Source organism: Rutilus rutilus, assembly GCF_951802725.1.
Source record: "Rutilus rutilus genome assembly, chromosome: 20".
Taxonomy (NCBI): Eukaryota; Metazoa; Chordata; class Actinopteri; order Cypriniformes; family Leuciscidae; genus Rutilus; species Rutilus rutilus.
This window is the reverse complement of record NC_140225.1, coordinates 5,922,843-5,941,007: the sequence shown is the minus strand read 5'-3', so window position 1 is coordinate 5,941,007 and position 18,165 is coordinate 5,922,843. Positions and strand designations below refer to the sequence as shown.

General features: G+C 39.2%; 1 protein-coding gene across 1 annotated transcript; it reads right to left on the bottom strand.

The window, feature by feature from the left end:
* Positions 1-644: 644 nt before the first annotated feature.
* On the bottom strand, positions 645-11,449 carry fam83ha (family with sequence similarity 83 member Ha). Its single transcript, XM_084392348.1, has 6 exons — positions 11,283-11,449; positions 9,629-10,080; positions 8,376-8,540; positions 8,184-8,308; positions 2,040-8,049; positions 645-1,844 (listed from the first exon to the last, which is right to left on the bottom strand). Exons 2-6 carry the CDS (start codon positions 10,070-10,072, stop codon positions 1,836-1,838), a joined length of 6,753 nt encoding a protein of 2,250 aa, XP_084248474.1. The 5' UTR covers positions 10,073-10,080; positions 11,283-11,449; the 3' UTR covers positions 645-1,835.
* Between the last annotated feature and the right edge of the window lie 6,716 nt (positions 11,450-18,165).

Genomic DNA, 18,165 nt, shown 5'->3' with positions numbered 1-18,165 from the left:
GTGTTTCTGGTGACATAACGTTATTTTCTTCTGTTTTCACCCACAGTAAAATTATCATGAGCTAAAAAAGTATGCTCTGTTATTTGGCTTTGTACAGTCGAATTTAAGCTTAACTGCATGGCTGACATATTTTGCAGAATGACTCAAACGGCCTAAGAAGCTAATTATAGATCAGTGATGTCACAAAGTTAAGTAAGCTCAATTCAACAGTCTATTTGAAAGCAAATACTCAACACAAAGTTTTTTTTCCATGATGTATTACGGTCTGTAGTCTCCATTCACCGCCATATTATTTGGATGACTTGAAGGAATAGTGGAACAAAACAGCACGGGCCTCTACTGACTTTTAATTGCACGGGCGAAAGAAAAAGAAGAAACTTTTGTGTTCCAGAGAGGAAAGAAAGTCATACAGGTTTGGAATGATAGTAATATAGTGGGATATAGTAATATAGATAGTAATAGCCTACTATAATAGTATTAAAGGGGAATGATTACACATTAAACAAAAAAACATTGTGTTAACTTTCCTTTCATCAGAAGATTAATGAACATATTTTTCTGTCTGTGTGATAAATCCCTTACCGTTAAGCATTTTAGTTCAGTACTGTTCTGACGAATAGAGGACACAAAACACACACAAGGGCATTATGATATTTGAAGAACATGTCTTGTGTCCTAGTTTTATTTTATTATCATGTCAGTGTAGACCTTACTTTGTTCTAAACATGATTCAAACACACAGTGGCAACGTGTAACAGACATTATTGGTTCTCTACACATTGATGGGATCCTCCATCAAAAAGAGAGGCAGTCTCACTACACTGACAGTTGTTGACTAACAGATTTTACAACTGAAACAAATCAATATCAATATCTCATGCAAAATTCACAATATTGCACATTTCATCTAACTGCACAGGATTTTCCTCAATTCTTACTTTAGCGTTTTGTGTTACTGAGAAACTGTTGTATTCACTCTTAACAATATGTCACCTGGACTCATGTCTATGTGCTTTAGGAGTTTCCATCGTACATCAACATTATTAACCAACAGAATGTATTTTACATCTTTAAAACACTTATGCATTGGAAGCAGTGGAACATCCTTTCCTGTTCTCTGGCCACAGTATGTGAATGAACAATTTCCCCTTTCCCTCCTCAAAGCATCCTGTTATCATTCCACTCCAGCTCCACTTTGTTCCATGTTTTCTATTTACATTTACATTTAATCATTTAGCAAACAGTTTTATCCAAAGTGACTTCAGATCAAGCAAACTACATAGAAAAATGTGTGCCCAGTTACAGATCCACTTTTAAGTTCTTTAAATGTGTGTTTTTAATACCACAAACATCTGGGCACAAGATAATTGTATTAAATGAAGAAAAACAACAAAAAAACAAAAATACTTGGAGAAAAGTTTCATGCTGTATTGAAACAAGAACACTAGTCTGTTAACATGTTGGAGCAGTGCTCCTTGCTCCTGGCAATAACACGCAACTTACTGTTTGGTAAACAACTCTTATAGATCACAATTTCTGGATACAGAAATCCGATAATTACAATTACGATTCAGAAATACGTTTCACAGCTATAAATAGACACACACAATAGGAAATACCTGCTCTATTGAAAGCTTATTACAGCTGGTAAGGATTGTGTTCCTTTTTTTTTTGTCAGGCAGTTCATCTGTTAAGTCTTGCAGGGATTTCCATCCTCTCAATATAGGCAGCAATCTTTGGTATAATCAGTGCAAGTTCACAGTTTTGAGGTAAGACAACAAAATCGCTTCCCTCGTATTGTTCCTTTACTGGAGCCACTCTTCCAATGTTTTAAATTATGAGGCCTGTGAAAACACCAAATACAAATGCCTGAGTGATACAAGTAAATGTACATTTAAAACATGACTTACACATAACAACACTGAACCTACTAGAATATTTTCAGAACAATTTATAAGTGCATACACACACCCACATTCACAAACACAAACAACATGACTGAACATTTTGAAATTTTATGAACAAATTCTACAATGTACCTCAAAACGGCTGTAGACCTTCCTCTCTTTCCTCATTTTCTCCATCTTCTGTATTAACATGTCCTTTTCTTCTGGTGTAGTCTTGGAGGACCAGGGCCTTCCCGAAAAATTTGAAAGCAGTTTATCTGCAGAGCTAACCTCACCCTCTTTGGCTTCATTGGGTGCAGCAAGAGTCTGCTTAGACTGGGATGATCTGCTTTGGTTCTTTGCTGAAATTTGCTCCAAAAGAACTTTAGTGTCATCTCTAAGGTTGCTACACGAAATAACATTTGCAGTAGATAACTGATGGGCGGACATGATTGATTTTGGATTCTTTGCAACAGAAGACTGATTTTCTGAATTACTGTGTACAGTCAAATCTGATTTTTCTGACACCTCTGCAAAGTTAGTCACAGAGTTTTCCACCTCTGGTGTTGTTTGTTTAGGGTCTAGGGTTGTAGAAACCTCTGTCTGAGTTATCTTGGGCCCTTCAGCTATAGCTGAAGTGTCATGCCTCTGAGATTGCTCTGTAATGGTCTCATTCTTTTGGCCCTCATCTGGTTTTTGGTCATTTAGACAACTAGATTCCATTGGGTTTGATGATATGCTAGATTTTAATTGTGTGATTCTCTGAGTTGAGTTAATCTCATTTGGGTACAGGCAAAGCTCTGGTGAATCTTGAGGCTGAGTTGAGCTCACCTCCACTGAATTGAGACTAGTTAAAGCATCACTGTCTGTGTCTTTTACCATAGGAGTTATACATGGTTTGGTCAATGCTTGTGTTTTGTTTAGTTCCACTTGGCTATCACAAGGTGGAACAGTATCAGTTTGGGAAAGCTCAGTTGTGGAACTTAAGTCTATAATGACTGTAATTTGAGATATGCTATTGTCTGCCTGAGTACTGTTAGCATCTGGAATGGGTTTGCTGACGGCTTTGGATAAATTATCATCTTCTTTCTTTTTCTCATTCACACAGTAAGACTCTGTTGCAGTGATGTATTGAAGGGATTCATTTTCTGTTTCAATAGGATGTTTGGAAGTGTCTACCGTAATTTTAGTGGAGTTCTGAGATGATTCACTTTCGGTTACAGTGAGCTGCTGGGACAAATCAGTCTCTTTTGCAATGGGTTGATGCAAAGAGTCTGTGGCTGTTGGGGTGGTCTTCTGGGAATAATCTGTCTCTGTTGCAGTGGGGTGCTGGGAAGGGTCTGTCTCTGTTGCAGTGGGATGCTGGGAAGGGTCTGTGACTGTTGCAACGGGCTGCTGGGAAGAGTCTGTCTCTGTTGCAGTGGGGTCCTGGGAAGAGTCTGTGACTGTTGCAGTGGGATGCTGGGAAGAGTCTGTGATTGTTGCAGTGGGCTGCTGGGATGGGTCTGTGACTGTTGCAGTGGGCTGCCCGGAAGGGTCTGTCTCTGTTGCAGTGGGATGCTGGGAAGAGTCTGTGACTGTTGCAATGGGCTGCTGGGAAGGGTCTGTCTCTGTTGCAGTGGGATGCTGGGAAGAGTCTGTGATTGTTGCAGTGGGATGCCGAGAAGAGTCTGTGACTTTTGCAGTGGGCTGCTGGGAAGGGTCTGTCTCTGTTGCAGTGGGATGCTGGGAAGAGTCTGTGATTGTTGCAGTGGGCTGCTGGGAAGAGTCTGTGATTGTTGCAGTGGGCTGCCCGGAAGGGTCTGTCTCTGTTGCAGTGGGATGCTGGGAAGAGTCTGTGATTGTTGCAGTGGGATGCCGAGAAGAGTCTGTGACTGTTGCAATGGGCTGCTGGGAAGGGTCTGTCTCTGTTGCAGTGGGGTGCTGGGAAGAGTCTGTGACTGTTGCAGTGGGATGCTGGGAAGAGTCTGTGACTGTTGTAGTGGGCTGCTGGGAAGAGTCTGTGACTATTGTAGTGGGCTGCTGGGAAGAGTCTGTGACTGTTGCAGTGGGATGCTGGGAAGAGTCTTTGACTGTTGCAGTGGGATGCTGGGAAGAGTCTTTGACTGTTGCAGTGGGCTGCTTGGAAGGGTCTGTCTCTGTTGTAGTGGGATGCTGGGAAGAGTCTGTGATTATTGCAGTGGGCTGCTGGGAAGAGTCTGTGACTGTTGTAGTGGGCTGCTGGGAAGAGTCTGTGACTGTTGCAGTGGGATGCTGGGAAGAGTCTGTGACTGTTGTAGTGGGCTGCTGGGAAGAGTCTGTGACTGTTGCAGTGGGATGCTGAGAAGAGTCTGTGACTGTTGTAGTGGGCTGCTGGGAAGAGTCTGTGACTGTTGCAGTGGGATGCTGGGAAGAGTCTGTGACTGTTGTAGTGGGCTGCTGGGAAGAGTCTGTGACTGTTGCAGTGGGCTGCTGGGAAGAGTCTGTGACTGTTGTAGTGGGCTGCTGGGAAGAGTCTGTGACTGTTGCAGTGGGATGCTGGGAAGAGTCTGTGATTATTGCAGTGGGCTGCTGGGAAGAGTCTGTGACTGTTGCAGTGGGATGCTGAGAAGAGTCTGTGACTGTTGTAGTGGGCTGCTGGGAAGAGTCTGTGACTGTTGTAGTGGGCTGCTGGGAAGAGTCTGTGATTATTGCAGTGGGATGCTGAGAAGAGTCTGTGACTGTTGCAATGGGATGCTGAGAAGAGTCTGTGACTGTTGCAATGGGCTGCTGGGAAGAGTCTGTGACTGTTGTAGTGGGATACTGGGAAGGGTCTGTGACTGTTGCAGTGGGATGCTGGGAAGAGTCTTTGACTGTTGTAGTGGGATGCTGGGAAGGGTCTGTGACTGTTGCAGTGGGATGCTGGGAAGAGTCTGTGACTGTTGCAGTGGAATGATGAGAAGAGTCTGTGACTGTTTCAGTGGGCTGCTGGGAAGAGTCTGTGACTGTTGTAGTGGGATGCTGGGAAGAGTCTGTGACTGTTGCAGTGGGATGCTGGGAAGAGTCTGTAACTGTTGCAGTGGGATGCTGGGAAGAGTCTGTGACTGTTGCAGTGGGCTGCTGGGAAGAGTCTGTGACTGTTGTAGTGGGATGCTGGGAAGGGTCTGTGACTGTTGTAGTGGGATGCTGGGAAGAGTCTGTGGCTGTTGCAGTGGGATGCTGGGAAGGGTCTTTGACTGTTGTAGTGGGATGTTGAGAAGAGTCTGTGACTGTTGCAGTGGGATGCTGGGAAGAGTCTGTGACTGTTGCAGTGGGCTGCTGGGAAGAGTCTGTGATTGTTGCAGTGGGCTTCTGGGAGGGGTCTGATTGATAAAAGCCTGCTCCCAATTCAGATGGTTGTCTAAAAGGTTCTGGGGCATCTGCTACTGTTTTAATGGGGAAGTTTTGTGATGTTTCACTTTCTGTAGCAGTGGGATGCTGAGAAGATTCCTCTCTCAATGCAGTAAGCTGCTGAAAACAGTCTGTCTCTGATGCGGGAGGGTGTTGAGAAGAGTCTCCATCCGTTGAAGTAGGTTTTTGGGAAGGCCCACTTTCCCTCACTGGGGAGGGAACTGCATATATGTGGTCAGGTTTTGAGGGTACACTAGTATCTACAATTGCAAGGTTTGGTTTTGAATTAAAATCTAGAGATACATTATCAGAGCATGTGCTAGAAATATTGGGTGAGCTCTGTGCAATAGTGGTGCTAACTGGTGACATACACTTTGTCTGTGGTAACTTGACAGGCAGACAACTCCCTGTCAGAACAGCATGGGAGTGGTCTGTTTCTTTTGGATTGTGAAATTGGATGAGGCCAGATTCTGTTGAGGGAGTATTGAATGCAACAGATTCTACTTGATTTTGCACCTCCAATGTAGCACTGGCTGTAGAAAGGGAGTTTTTTGAGCAAGGTTCTGAGGAAGAACTCATGCAAGGATCGGAGGACTTACCAGACAAAGCACAGGAAGGCTTTTGAGCAAAAATGTTTAAAATGGGGGATGTCTGATTTTTAGCTATAGATACTGTTCTTAGCTCTTCAACAGGTTTTAGAGTTGGATCAGTGTCTTTTTGATTTTTTTTAAAAGTTGAGCTAGATTCTTCTGCAAGTTTTTTCTTAAATCTAATTTTTTCAGCATCAGTAGCTCTATGCAGGATGTCTTTACTTGATTCCTCAAATTTGGTGTCTTTACAGGTTTCTTTGATCCCTGGTGCTGGGACAGTGGTATTTTTTGACTTGAGTGTAGTTTCTGTGGTCTTGAAAAAAGGTCCAGCATTTTTATCTGCGTCATTAGTGGAAGTTTTTTCTGATAGAGCAAATTTTTGGGTGGCTTTCACCGGATTGCTCTGAGAAACCTTTTCTGCTGCAAGTTTGCGTTTGGCTGCCAACTCTTTGAAATACCTCAGTCTACAGTCAGGGTCATTCATATCTATGAAAGAAGATGACTTTTGCAATAGATTAGATGGGCATTCATCCCTTTGGCTTTTTCTTTCAGGAACTGCTGTTTGAAGCTGGTCTTTTTCTTGCAGAGGACAGAGATTTTGGGAGTTTTCAACCTTATCTAAATCAGAATTTTCACCCAATTTCTTCAGTTCCTCCTCAGGTTGTGCAGACTCTATGTCAGAGTTATCAAATGTGTTTGACTTTACAAAATCGCTCCACTGAAATGGCTGAAATGGAGACCCGGTCTTCCTTTTGTCCAAGATGTGTGACACACGAGCTGAATGTTTTGAAGCTTCATCCCCATCTTTTTCTCCCACAGTATCTTTCATCTCATCTGACGTATGCAACTCCAAATTTGAACTGAATATCAGTGAGTGTCTCAGTCTGGAACTCCTTTGTAAAGGTCGGCTGGGTTTCTTCTTGAGGAAGTCTTCACTAATCCGGTTTGTCTCTTTAGGTTTTCTATTCTGCGTCACCTCCACTTTGTCACCCTCAGTGGTGCAAGAAGACTCTGAAGTTGATGTTGGTGTTGTTTTGATATTTATTTGTGATAAGTCTGTTGGATGATTAACTGAACTGTCAGGCACAATGGAATTATTCTGAATCTGGACAAACAAGGGATTTTCCCTAGGTGAAGGTATCCTGTTAAACTCTCTGTTTCCTGGTCTAATTTCTTGACGTACAGGACCACAAGGAGCTTCCTGTGTAAAACATGGAACATCACCACATGTGCTGGATCCTTCAAGTTCAGCTAAATCCAGTTCTCCTGCATCATCATATGCACTAAGGTATGAGCTGATCCTCCAGTCCCGCATGCCTTGCTTTTGACTCATATCCTGTGGTTTGTGGTTTACATTAAAGAAACGTTTCTGTTCCGGCAGGTTTGGTTGTTTTGGTGAGCTCTGACAGGTATAAGGCTGACCCATGTTATGTCTCTTAATATTGGACTGCACAGGTGACAATACATTTCTTGGACCATGTCCTTCCTCCATAGCAGATTGAGACTGCAGGTATCTTTGAACATGGTCATAAGCTCCAGTTGGTTCAGCCTCATCTCCCTCATGAGGGTAGCCAGACCCTGTAAACTGATCAATGTGGTGGCCTTGGCCTCTAGGCTTCCCATACATGTCATAACCAGATTGAAATTCAGCTCCCTGGTAAATATGAGGTTCCCTTGCAAAGTGACTGCCCTGGAGCACAGCTCCCTCCATGTACTGTTTTCCTCTCATTATTGGAATGTTTTGAGGAGGCAAGTATTCATAATCAGGTATATGTCCGTAGCTATTCCTTTTGAAGCCAACCATTTCAGTTGGTCCTCTCATTTGCCTTCCATGCTCTATAGATTGATGGTCCCCTCTAAATGGTTGATCAGCATGCAGGTTCATGTGCCTCGGAACAGAAGGATTCGCTTCTGCTGCACTGTGGGTGGATTCACTCCTAAAGGGTAACATTTTTTGACCCACTTTCATTTGGTCTTCTCCAGTACGTTCGGCCCATTCCATGCCCATAGTTGGATATTGTCTGTTAAACATGTGGGTCTTTTCTGTGTTGTAGTAGCCTTCAGGTTCCCCAGCATAGTGTGGCATATTTGCCAAAACATTTTCAACAACCAGTGGCTCTGAATGGGCATACAGAATCCGAAACTCTTCATCAAAGGTGGTCACAAGCTGTCCCAGAAACAGATGAGCAAGACAGCGATGTATCTTCTCAAAAGACCACATGAAGCTGCAACACAAAGTGAGAAATTGTATTATCCAACACATATTTTATGGACACCTTGATTAAACACAACATATACTAAAACAAAACATATAAAGTATGAATTTATAGAGAACTGTTAAACAGTAAAATGCACTTACCTATAGTTGCCACTTAAAACAGCTCTGCAGTCTACTAGTATAAAGCGATCCATCATCTGACCTTTAAATGTCTTTCCTGAGCGGCAGGAATAGGTACTTCCAGACACAGTTCTTACCCGCATGAACTGCAAGTAAAATGTATATTAATGAATTTGTATTGATTTGTAACAATCAAATAAAAAAAGTACCTACTTTTATCTCATCCAGATTCACCCTACAGTTGTTCGCCATCGAAACAAAATGTTGAGCATTCAGTTCATCAAGAAGAACATAAACAGCCACACCACGTGTCGCTGCACCAAGGATATCAGCAAAGATGTCAACATCTGTAAACATATCCATCACCACAGCGATAACCTAGCACAAGAAATAAAACTTATATTATCATATATATCAAGTTAAAAAAACAACAACATGCATTGCAATGTCAGAATGAGTTTGTTTTTAATTACAAGAGCTTTCACAAGAACATACTTTTAGTATTAATCATCTAATACAACCTTAAAAATACTGTGTTTTTTCTTCTTCTTCAAACGTTTAAGCAGTTTTTAAACAGACTTCATTTCAATTATTTTGAATATTGTATAGATAATTCAAATGGTTTGATTACCATGTGTGCTTGTAAAGTGTCAACATTTCACGTTTCCAGCAGAATAACCAGACATAAATGACAAAGAGGTGAATGTCAGATGAAGTTGGAAGGCAGACAACACTGTCTACTTTTATGTTTACTTAGACTTCGGTTTACCACATTGTCAACAATGACGGCACCCAGTCTATTTTTTATTAGGCAAAAGTTCAATCATGAAAGAGACTGAATCTCAATCTGAATCTCAAACTGCCTCAAGAGCAAATTTAACATGAGAACATTTTTGAAAAGAAAACAAATCTGCACAATATGCATAATACTTTTACAGTACAGAAGTATAATGTGAATGGCATCACTGCAGGCAAGAGTGCATCATGTAATAACAACCATTTCATGCCTTCACTGATCGCAACATTTTCATGAAGATACAATACAGATCTTGTGTCAGTTTGGCATAAAATCAAATTCTTATATTCAGCACCTTTAGGCAATTTGAGACAACAAGCTTATATCGCTTGTAACTGAATTAACCGGTAGTTAAAATGTCTACATTGAAATAAGATCATTTGGTTGTGTATTTAAACCAAAGATGTCAATAGAAACTACAATCCTAATAAGTGCATAATAGCTGCATTGTCAAGCTTAGAATGAAAGACCTGCTGTGAAACTAGTGTGACCAGTTTGCTGTTTGTACTAAACTCGTATTGCCTACTTGTGAAAACAGTACCAAAGCAATTAAAACCACTGATTAATGAGGTAAAACATCTACCATAATACCAAATTGCATTTACTGACTTCTGTGATGCAGTAATAAGAAAATATTTATTTGTGCACTTGGACAGCATGCAAAACTCACTTGCTGTGCAGTCTTGATCATCCTGCGGACTTGCTCTTTGATACTGGGCATCTCGGGGTCAGACGGGTTCACCAATGTAGTGACCTCAGTTGGTCCAACAGATCTGTATTGCTGTGGCCAGCCCAAGTCCAGGTTCGGAGCATCATGGTCTGAATGTACCGGCCAGTAAGTGTCAGAAGAGCCATCTACATCTTCAGCCATGCATCTCCTCTCTAGTTGTGCGGTCTGATGTGGAGCTTGCACCACGCATCTGATATACTCAATCTCTGAACGGGATAAGAAATCAACCACGTTTACTTTCTGAAGAAACCCATAGTAGCCATCCAAGTCAGCGTCAACCAGGGCGTCGATAGCCATTCGGTATTCCTCACGGTAGTGAGGGGCCAGGTAGTTGGGGTCCAGGGGGTTGTCCCCGGTAGAGGAGCACTGGGAACGATGAGCCATATTTACACCTGGAGCAGTGGAGTTAAGAGATTAATTATCTTCAGAAAAAAATGGTAATGTACATTCATTCCACATGAGGGCAAACACTCTGCCCTCCACCCCTACATGAGAAGTAAACACGTTCATAGACTATTTGTGATGCACATATTTTTTGAATAAACAAACAAAAAAATTCAATAAAAAAAATACTGTTGCAAATGCAAACATGTCGGACTTAATATCTATCATCTATTTCAACGGAGAACATTTTTAAAAGTTTTGTCATCCAATGACATCACTAAGAATGTATGATACTAACATCTATGAATGTTGCAAAAAAAAGAGCCAGAAATCTAACATTATATTTAAACCTTAAAACTACATCAATTATAGTAAGACAAGTCATAATATCATGATATGATTTCAGTACTAATCCACCAACAAGTTTTGTCTTATGTTTAGAAATACCTTAAAATGGTCACAAACTGTTTTTCTTTTAATTATTAGCCTATTCATTATTATAATGTATTTTTTTTGGTAGTTATATACACAGATCTATATACATTTAGGCCTATATATAAATACATTTGGATAGATCAGTGGTAATAAAGCATTTAGAGTAGAAATCAAGCATAGGCCTATTTGTGTGTCCCTGGAACATAACTAAGGTGGTCTAAAGGGTGAATTACAATATGGATATTAAAAAATACATAGACTAATCGAACACCTCATCCATTTCTCTCAGTCCACATTGGCTTATTCAAGTAGTCTTAGTTAAAACGTAAAGTAAAAGTAAAATCATATTAAAAGTAAATTATAATCTAAACCAAATATAATTTTAATAGTTTCAAGTAGCCTAGTAGAAAAGCACGAATCCTGTGCGTTATTATCAGTAAGACACTAAAATGAATCTGAAAAGATCGAGTAGCCTCACATCTCACACATCTGCTTCAACAATCTCTGGGTGTGTCGCGACAACAGAGAGCCCACCATTTAGGGAGTAAATCTGCCAAATCTTTCTCTTGTATTTATATAAAGACAACCACTATTGTTAACTTCATCACAAACATATTTTCTTTCCCATGAGGATCGAGGCCACCCCGTTAGATTTTGAAGTCGTAAATCGAGAAGCTCTCAAGTTTCGCAAATTTACTGCCAAGCAAAAAAAGTACAGATTATGAAACCTAATGACGCGTTAAAGTTTCCTCACATGCATTTAAAGACGACTTACCAGTTTAAATCGCAATTGTCCTTGATTCCCTGTGTGAAATCCCTTCATCGACTTCATAAGACCGTCATGACGAACGACAGACGCTTAACTTTCACTCCAGTTGAAGAAGAGGAAAACACACACCTCGGCCAACATACACTCTTGCGCGCGCGCACACACACACACACACACACACACACAGACAAAACCTGTTTGTGTTCGCGCGCAAGTGAAGAGAATTGTCTATTCCTGCTCAAAATAAGCGCTTTTTCCATTATTCCAAAACACAATTCAATTACGTTTCAGAGTGAAAGTTGTTAGGATACGCACATTTCATGACAGGATTGATTCCATAACATTATTGATTTGATTTCCCTATGAGTAGGTTATATGCAAGTTAATAATTCTCAGTCATAGTCAATCTTTAACTATAAACACATGGTCCTGATGATAAGGCTTGATCTGGAGCGCAATTGCACATAAATTTGAGAATGTGTGTTTGTTGAACATACAGTCAGTCAGAGGTCACTGGAAAACTCCCACTAAACACTGATCTACAGCCACTGTACATATATGCTAGCCTATACATGATATTATTAAAGTCAAGTAGCCTAATAATTTAATGCTCTTAATTTAACTCTTGGACTAATTCAATAGCAAACAATTCATGTTCCAGTTTACAAGTAGGTCTGAATTGTGGGAATCCCTTCCACTTTCTTAACTGGACCCACGGCGACTTACTTAGACAAGATCATATTTACAACTGCTATGAACATTATGTATGTCCAGTAGGCCTATATCATCTGTCATTAATGAAGAACCAATTTTTTTTTTCTTTGTAGGCCTATAAGACAAATTTTGCATGAGTGCAGATCAAATAATGGGGTCATGAGCCTGCATGAACTTGTTTGTCTGGAACAGAGTAACTTCAGTAAAAAAAAAAAAAAAGAATGGTTGGGAAAAAAAAAAATAGTGTTTCTCAAAAATAAAAGTATTAAACAGATCTATCAACACATTTTCTGGAAATAAAAACAGTAGAAAGTGAAAGGATGTTGAACTTAACTCAACAGTCAGTGATCACTATAAACATTTTCCTTGTAATGCAATGCAAAATTCCCCTTTGTGTTAAAGGGAAAAGTTTTCAGTGGGGCGGGTAGATGATGAGAGGATTTTCTTTTTTTTCCATGCAGTTTAAAGCAAAACCTCCACATTCTGAAGGCGAATTTAGACATTTGAATGTGCAATTTCCACCACCTTGTTTAACAAAAAAAGAACAGCACTTTAAAACCTACAACACTTGTGCAACTTATCAAAAGAGACCAATACTTTATTTGGAAGTTGCATTCAAAATCCAGTTGGTTCAAACATCTGAAGGGACTTTTGCTGAATGAGCATGACGTTTCTGCCTGTTTGACATATACTTATATATATCTGAAAGCATAATGGTCTAAGAAAACATACACATAGTGCTATTGTTATTATCTTGTTTGCAGAGTTTCAGTATAACGCATGACCTTTATGTACATGCCAGCGTCGACCTGGACAACAGAGACAACACCTGAAATCAGATCAGAGCTCATCGGCCGTTTCTACGGCAGAAGGTTTGTGGTTTTTCTCTCTGGAAAGATTAACCTTAGCCACTGAAGTACGATTAGTCCCACCACCTGAAGAAGATCCTCCACTCTCTTACACCAAGTGCTTCACAACAAAATGCTTGTATATTTTTCAAAACTCATTGTCAAATATACCTCTATTGATATAACAGCTATATGTCTGACAGCTCCTCAAATATTAATAAGGCTATATTGATGTATAGTCCGCACACAATAACCTCAAGCTTACATTAATCAGAAAGTAAGCGCTGTTGATTCAATGTTTGTAAAGAACCAAAGGCTTGTGTTCTGTCATTGTGTTCCATGAATTCATGCTTCCCTTCCAAAGAAAAAGGAGAACTTGGCTACCGGAGAGCCACAGGATATGATGTAACTTCTCAAGTGCATGCCTTAACAATCCTGCATTGTTTCAACAGACACCGCCTAAAGCACATATTGCAAGCAGTGTTAAGGGTGAGGATGTACGTGAACTCATACTTAAAAACATTCCAGGTACAAAAGTCATTTTCAAAGCTATCTCTTCACTGCTAATCCGCATACCTTTTATGCTACTCACAGATCTTTAAAACCCTATGAAATGAAATTGTGAAATTTTTTGTGCTGACATGTACAGAAGGCATCACCCTTTTATGATTAAATAATCAATAGCCATTAGTTGAGTTATGTCAATGCTACTTTGTTGCAAGTCACAGCACAGGAAAGTGTTTTTGGAAGGTGAGGCATTCTTATCTTAAAGAACATTCGATTGGACAAAATATGGCTATATGCTGAATGCCAAGGGACATGGGATAGTTGGATCTTAGAAGGGATAAGCCACACTATATATTGCTAACATTTCATTATATTATTATTATTATAAGTTTTATAGAGTCCAAATAATTTTTGAAGGGCTCTTAAAGGGATGGTTCACCCTAAAATGAAAATTATGTCATAATAATGACCTGGCGTTTTTTTTAATACCTACTGCCTAAGGCCTATGAGAATTAAAAAAAAAATTCCTGCTTGTGCTTGTTCATATGATGACAGTGAATAGAGACCAGCATCAAGCTTTAAAAAAAAAAAAAAATAATAAAAAAGTATCACAGAATGATCCCTTGCAACACATGTCATTTATTCCAAGTGTTCCAAGTGGAATAAAAATGTAAAATTTCAATGTTTTATTTAACGAAATTCATGACCTTGGCCGTTGGTCTTCTGTGCGACGTGCACGTTTTTGAGAATCTATCAATGCCGCAGTTCACTCCGACTCACCGAGAACAGCATTCACAAGTTCTGAGTTCTGAGAAATCAAGATTAACAAAAACACAGCATGAAATTCAACCAACTTCTTCTCTGGGGTGAATATATCCGTTGTGTTTGTCGTAAGCTCGTAACAAGAAGTTATCGCGTTCACATCCGCCAACTGCCATTCTGACTGTCATCAGACAAACAGAGTTCCAGTCTGGTGATATTTGACTCAGTGAAGAAAGTAGCTGCTACACAGATACTTCTTTGAGATTTCTAGACATTGTGTTTCATTTCATTGTGTTTTTGTTAATCTTCTCACAACGTGTGTGCTTTTCTGGGCGAGACGGAGTGAACTCTATCGCTAATAGTCTCATGACTCTCATGCAGGCATGCAGAGAAGACCAACGGCCAAGGTCAAGAATTTCGGTTTGTTTTTCACTAAACCCTGTTGTATAGCCCCAGAACACTTACAGTTGTGATCAGAATTAATGGCACCCCTGTTAAATATGATCAAAAATGGCTGTAAAAAAATAAATCTGCATTGTTTATCCTTTTGATCTTTCAAAACACGTTGGCCTCAATTATTGCCACCCCTAGAATTTTTACGAGTAAAATATCTCTGAAGTATGTTCCCATTAATATTTACCTTTAGCACACCAGGGTGACTAACATCATATTTACCAGGGGTGCCATTATTTCTGACCAAAACTGTATATAAGGTACATGACGCATGGGATCATTCTGTCATTCTTTTTTAAAAAGCTTGATACTGGTCGCACTGCAATTATATGGATGAGCTCAAGTGGATTTTTTTTTTTTAATTCTCCTTTTGTGGTCCATAAAAGTGAGAATGGCATGCTGCATTAGAACACCAGGGTGAGTAAATTATGACTTTGATTTGGATTTAAAGGTGAACTATCCCTTTAAAAGAATAAAAATGACTTATTTTGTATATAGGCCTAAGCATATGAAAATGTGTGTGCGAAAAAGTCTGCATTAAAGGGATAGTTCACCCAAAAATGAAAATTCTGTCATCGTTTACTCACCCTCAAGTTGTTCCAAACCTGTATGAGTTTCTTTGTTCTGCTGAACACAAAGGAAGATATTTGGAAGAATGTTTGTAACCAAACAGATCTCGGTCCCCATTGACTACCATAGTATATTTTTTTCCTACTATGGAAGTCAATGGGGACCGAGATCTGTTGATTACAAACATTCTTCCAAATATCTTCCTTTGTGTTCAGCAGAACAAAGAAACTCATACAGGTTTGGAACAACTTGAGGGTGAGTAAATGATGACAGAATTTTCATTTTTGGGTGAACTATCCCTTTAATGGTATCAAAGGATTCTGACATTCTGCTTTGCAGCTGCATGCAGTTCTCAATCTCTTACTACATCTACTCTAAACATGCTGCAAGCCTTTGCACTCAAAAAATATGAAAATAATGTTTTGGCCAGCAGCCAGATCCATGCAAATGCACAAGCATTTGTCAGAATCCGGCTGAATATTATTTGCATGCATTAAAAAGAGCGGCGGGACTGTATTAGCAGCACTGATTTTTATATGAGGCTAATGTCATCATATTTTTTGTCTTTCTACAACTATCACCAATCCATTTTTATTTTTCTGGCTATTTTTTAACTAAACTTTGTATAAAGATAATTCTCAGCTTGAAAGACATAACAAAATAATTTGATATACTATTTTAATTTATACAATATGTGTGTGTAAACATGCATAAATGGGTATTGCATATTAATGTGTTATTGGGGTGAGCTTTTTGTCAACATGTAATAAAAAAGACAAATTATTTGAAAATTATTCAGATTTAAATGATAATTACAAAATATTATCTTTAAAATATAATTATATCTTGCAGCAAAAATGACTCCATTATCCATTATTGAGTAATGTGATTTTAACAGTAATAAAGTATTTTCCTCATACTGAATATAGGCTCAAAGATGCACTAGTCCTCAACACCTAAGAGACATGCCAGTGAAAAACCAGTGATAAGGAGAGCAAGCATATATTTATTTTCTAAAATTGAAATAAAACCGAAAATCTCAAAATTACAATAAATCAAGGTTTACACAATAGCCTCTTAAACGTCTACAAGCACTAAAGTCTCAGTTAAGCTCAAGTGCTCAGAAAGGGAATAAGTAAACCCATATACTTCAAAAAGTTATCTTCAAAATAATGTTGTCCCCCTCTGCCCGTTCGCCGCGAGGCCTAGTGTGGTCACACCGGTTGCACTGGCCTAAGGACAGCCCTGGTGAAACACCTGCGATTCAAAACTACCTGCTAATGCACCTGCATTCATGCAAAGTAGCCTGGTTTGACACACAAAATAGTATTGTACCTTCAGTGCCTTGGAGATGGCGATACACTTCTTTTGTAGCATAAATAAATTGCTACAGAAAAAGTTAGGTGCCATATAAGTAATTGCATTACTTATCACAAATGTATTGGAGTAAAGAGTCCATTCAGTTGCTCAAAAATACAGTATAGTCAAGTAAAGAGTAAAAGTTGCTAATATCTTTGATACCCAGTAAAAGCAAAAAGATACTGAAGTACAGTAACTAATTAGATTTACTCAAATACTTTACACACTACATTTGATATCTCTGAAAAGCCTTGAATGTGCTCCTCACAGTCCATCCAGTACACTACATTAAACAGTACAGAGACAGAGAAACTCGCTAAAATATCATGTCTTCTACAGAGGACAAAAGTCTATGGCTGGGTCTCAGGAGGAAAACCTGGGGGCCATGATGGCCAAATGACATTTTTGCAATTGAATTAACAGATTAAATGTTAAAATATTGAATCTGAAAATTATGTTTTCAAACAGTGTGAAAGGAAACACAACCCAGATGCATATCAGCAGGTTCAGCTGTGTTACAAGTGTCACATTTCACATGAAATCACATTTGTGCCTTGTGGGCAAATAAACTCAGTGATAGTAACCATAGTAAATAACAGGACACAGCTGAACCAAATGAACTAATGAAGGAGGAGTGGCTAGAAACTGAACAATGAACACTGAGGAAGTCCAAACACAAACAGAAACAGGACAGTACGTGGGACACTCAGGTTTTTGTATATTTCCTCTTTTTCCCCTCTGTATTTCACTCTATAGCTATTCAGAACAGTACTGGGTGAAGGGCTAAGGGCAAATTACCAGAAAGTGTCTCACTTTACCCACACTGTAAAAAAATATTTTCATGATTTGTTATCACAACTTTTAATCTTTTGTCAAATCAACTTAGATAATTAATGTGGTTCAGATAACATCATATTTTGAGTTTCTATTTATTAAACCAATCTCTTTGTTGCATTAACTCAATTTTTTTATTGGGAAACCAGGTAACTTACTTTTTTAAGTTAAACCAGCAATACATTTTTACAGTGCATGAATACTACACATATACATATGTTACAAAGACCTCAATAGCAGTTTCCTATAAAAGGGTGAAAGCAGAGAGACACACAGATTGACAGATGAGAAAGGCTTCACCTTTACAGAACACACCTCATAAAATAATGTGACATGGCATTCCCCTTCTCAGGTTATATGCCTTCATCAATCTTCGTACTGTGTGTAAAAACAAATCCAGATTGCTTGAAGCACCGGTTATAGAAATATGCATGTATGATAGTCTAAACAAGTGTTGACTGAAAATGAGCTGGTTGCAACCTAACTACTTTGGACACAATGCAAATTGTCATGGAAACGGGAAAATATTGATTTATGAACTGATTTTCTGCAACTCATATGGGGAAGCCAGTTCAGAAATTTGATAAATTGCTCTAAATGAAAAAAAAAGATGTATAATTTAGCCCCTAGCTTTAATCCAATGCGGAACAGAGGTGAGCAGAAAATCTAGTTTGCAGGTTAAGCTTTCGAGAAATCATGTGCGTGAGACCTGACAGGAAATGTTGAGCAAATAGTGTCTTGTTCAGTGTTGATCAGACCTGTTCATTCAACAGGCCTGTAAAAAGACTCAATGTGCTGCTGAATTCAGTCCAGCACACACACAGCGAACATGAAACAACGCT

Excerpts from the sequence above, each read along its gene's own strand:
- fam83ha (XM_084392348.1), bottom strand. The coding sequence starts at position 10,072 with ATGGCTCATCGTTCCCAGTGCTCCTCTACCGGGGACAACCCCCTGGAC. Across the intron at positions 8,541-9,628 it reads TGATCAAGACTGCACAGCAA|GTTATCGCTGTGGTGATGGA; the intron begins GTGAGTTTTGCA and ends TTCTTGTGCTAG. Across the intron at positions 8,050-8,183 it reads GTTTTAAGTGGCAACTATAG|CTTCATGTGGTCTTTTGAGA; the intron begins GTAAGTGCATTT and ends TTTGTGTTGCAG.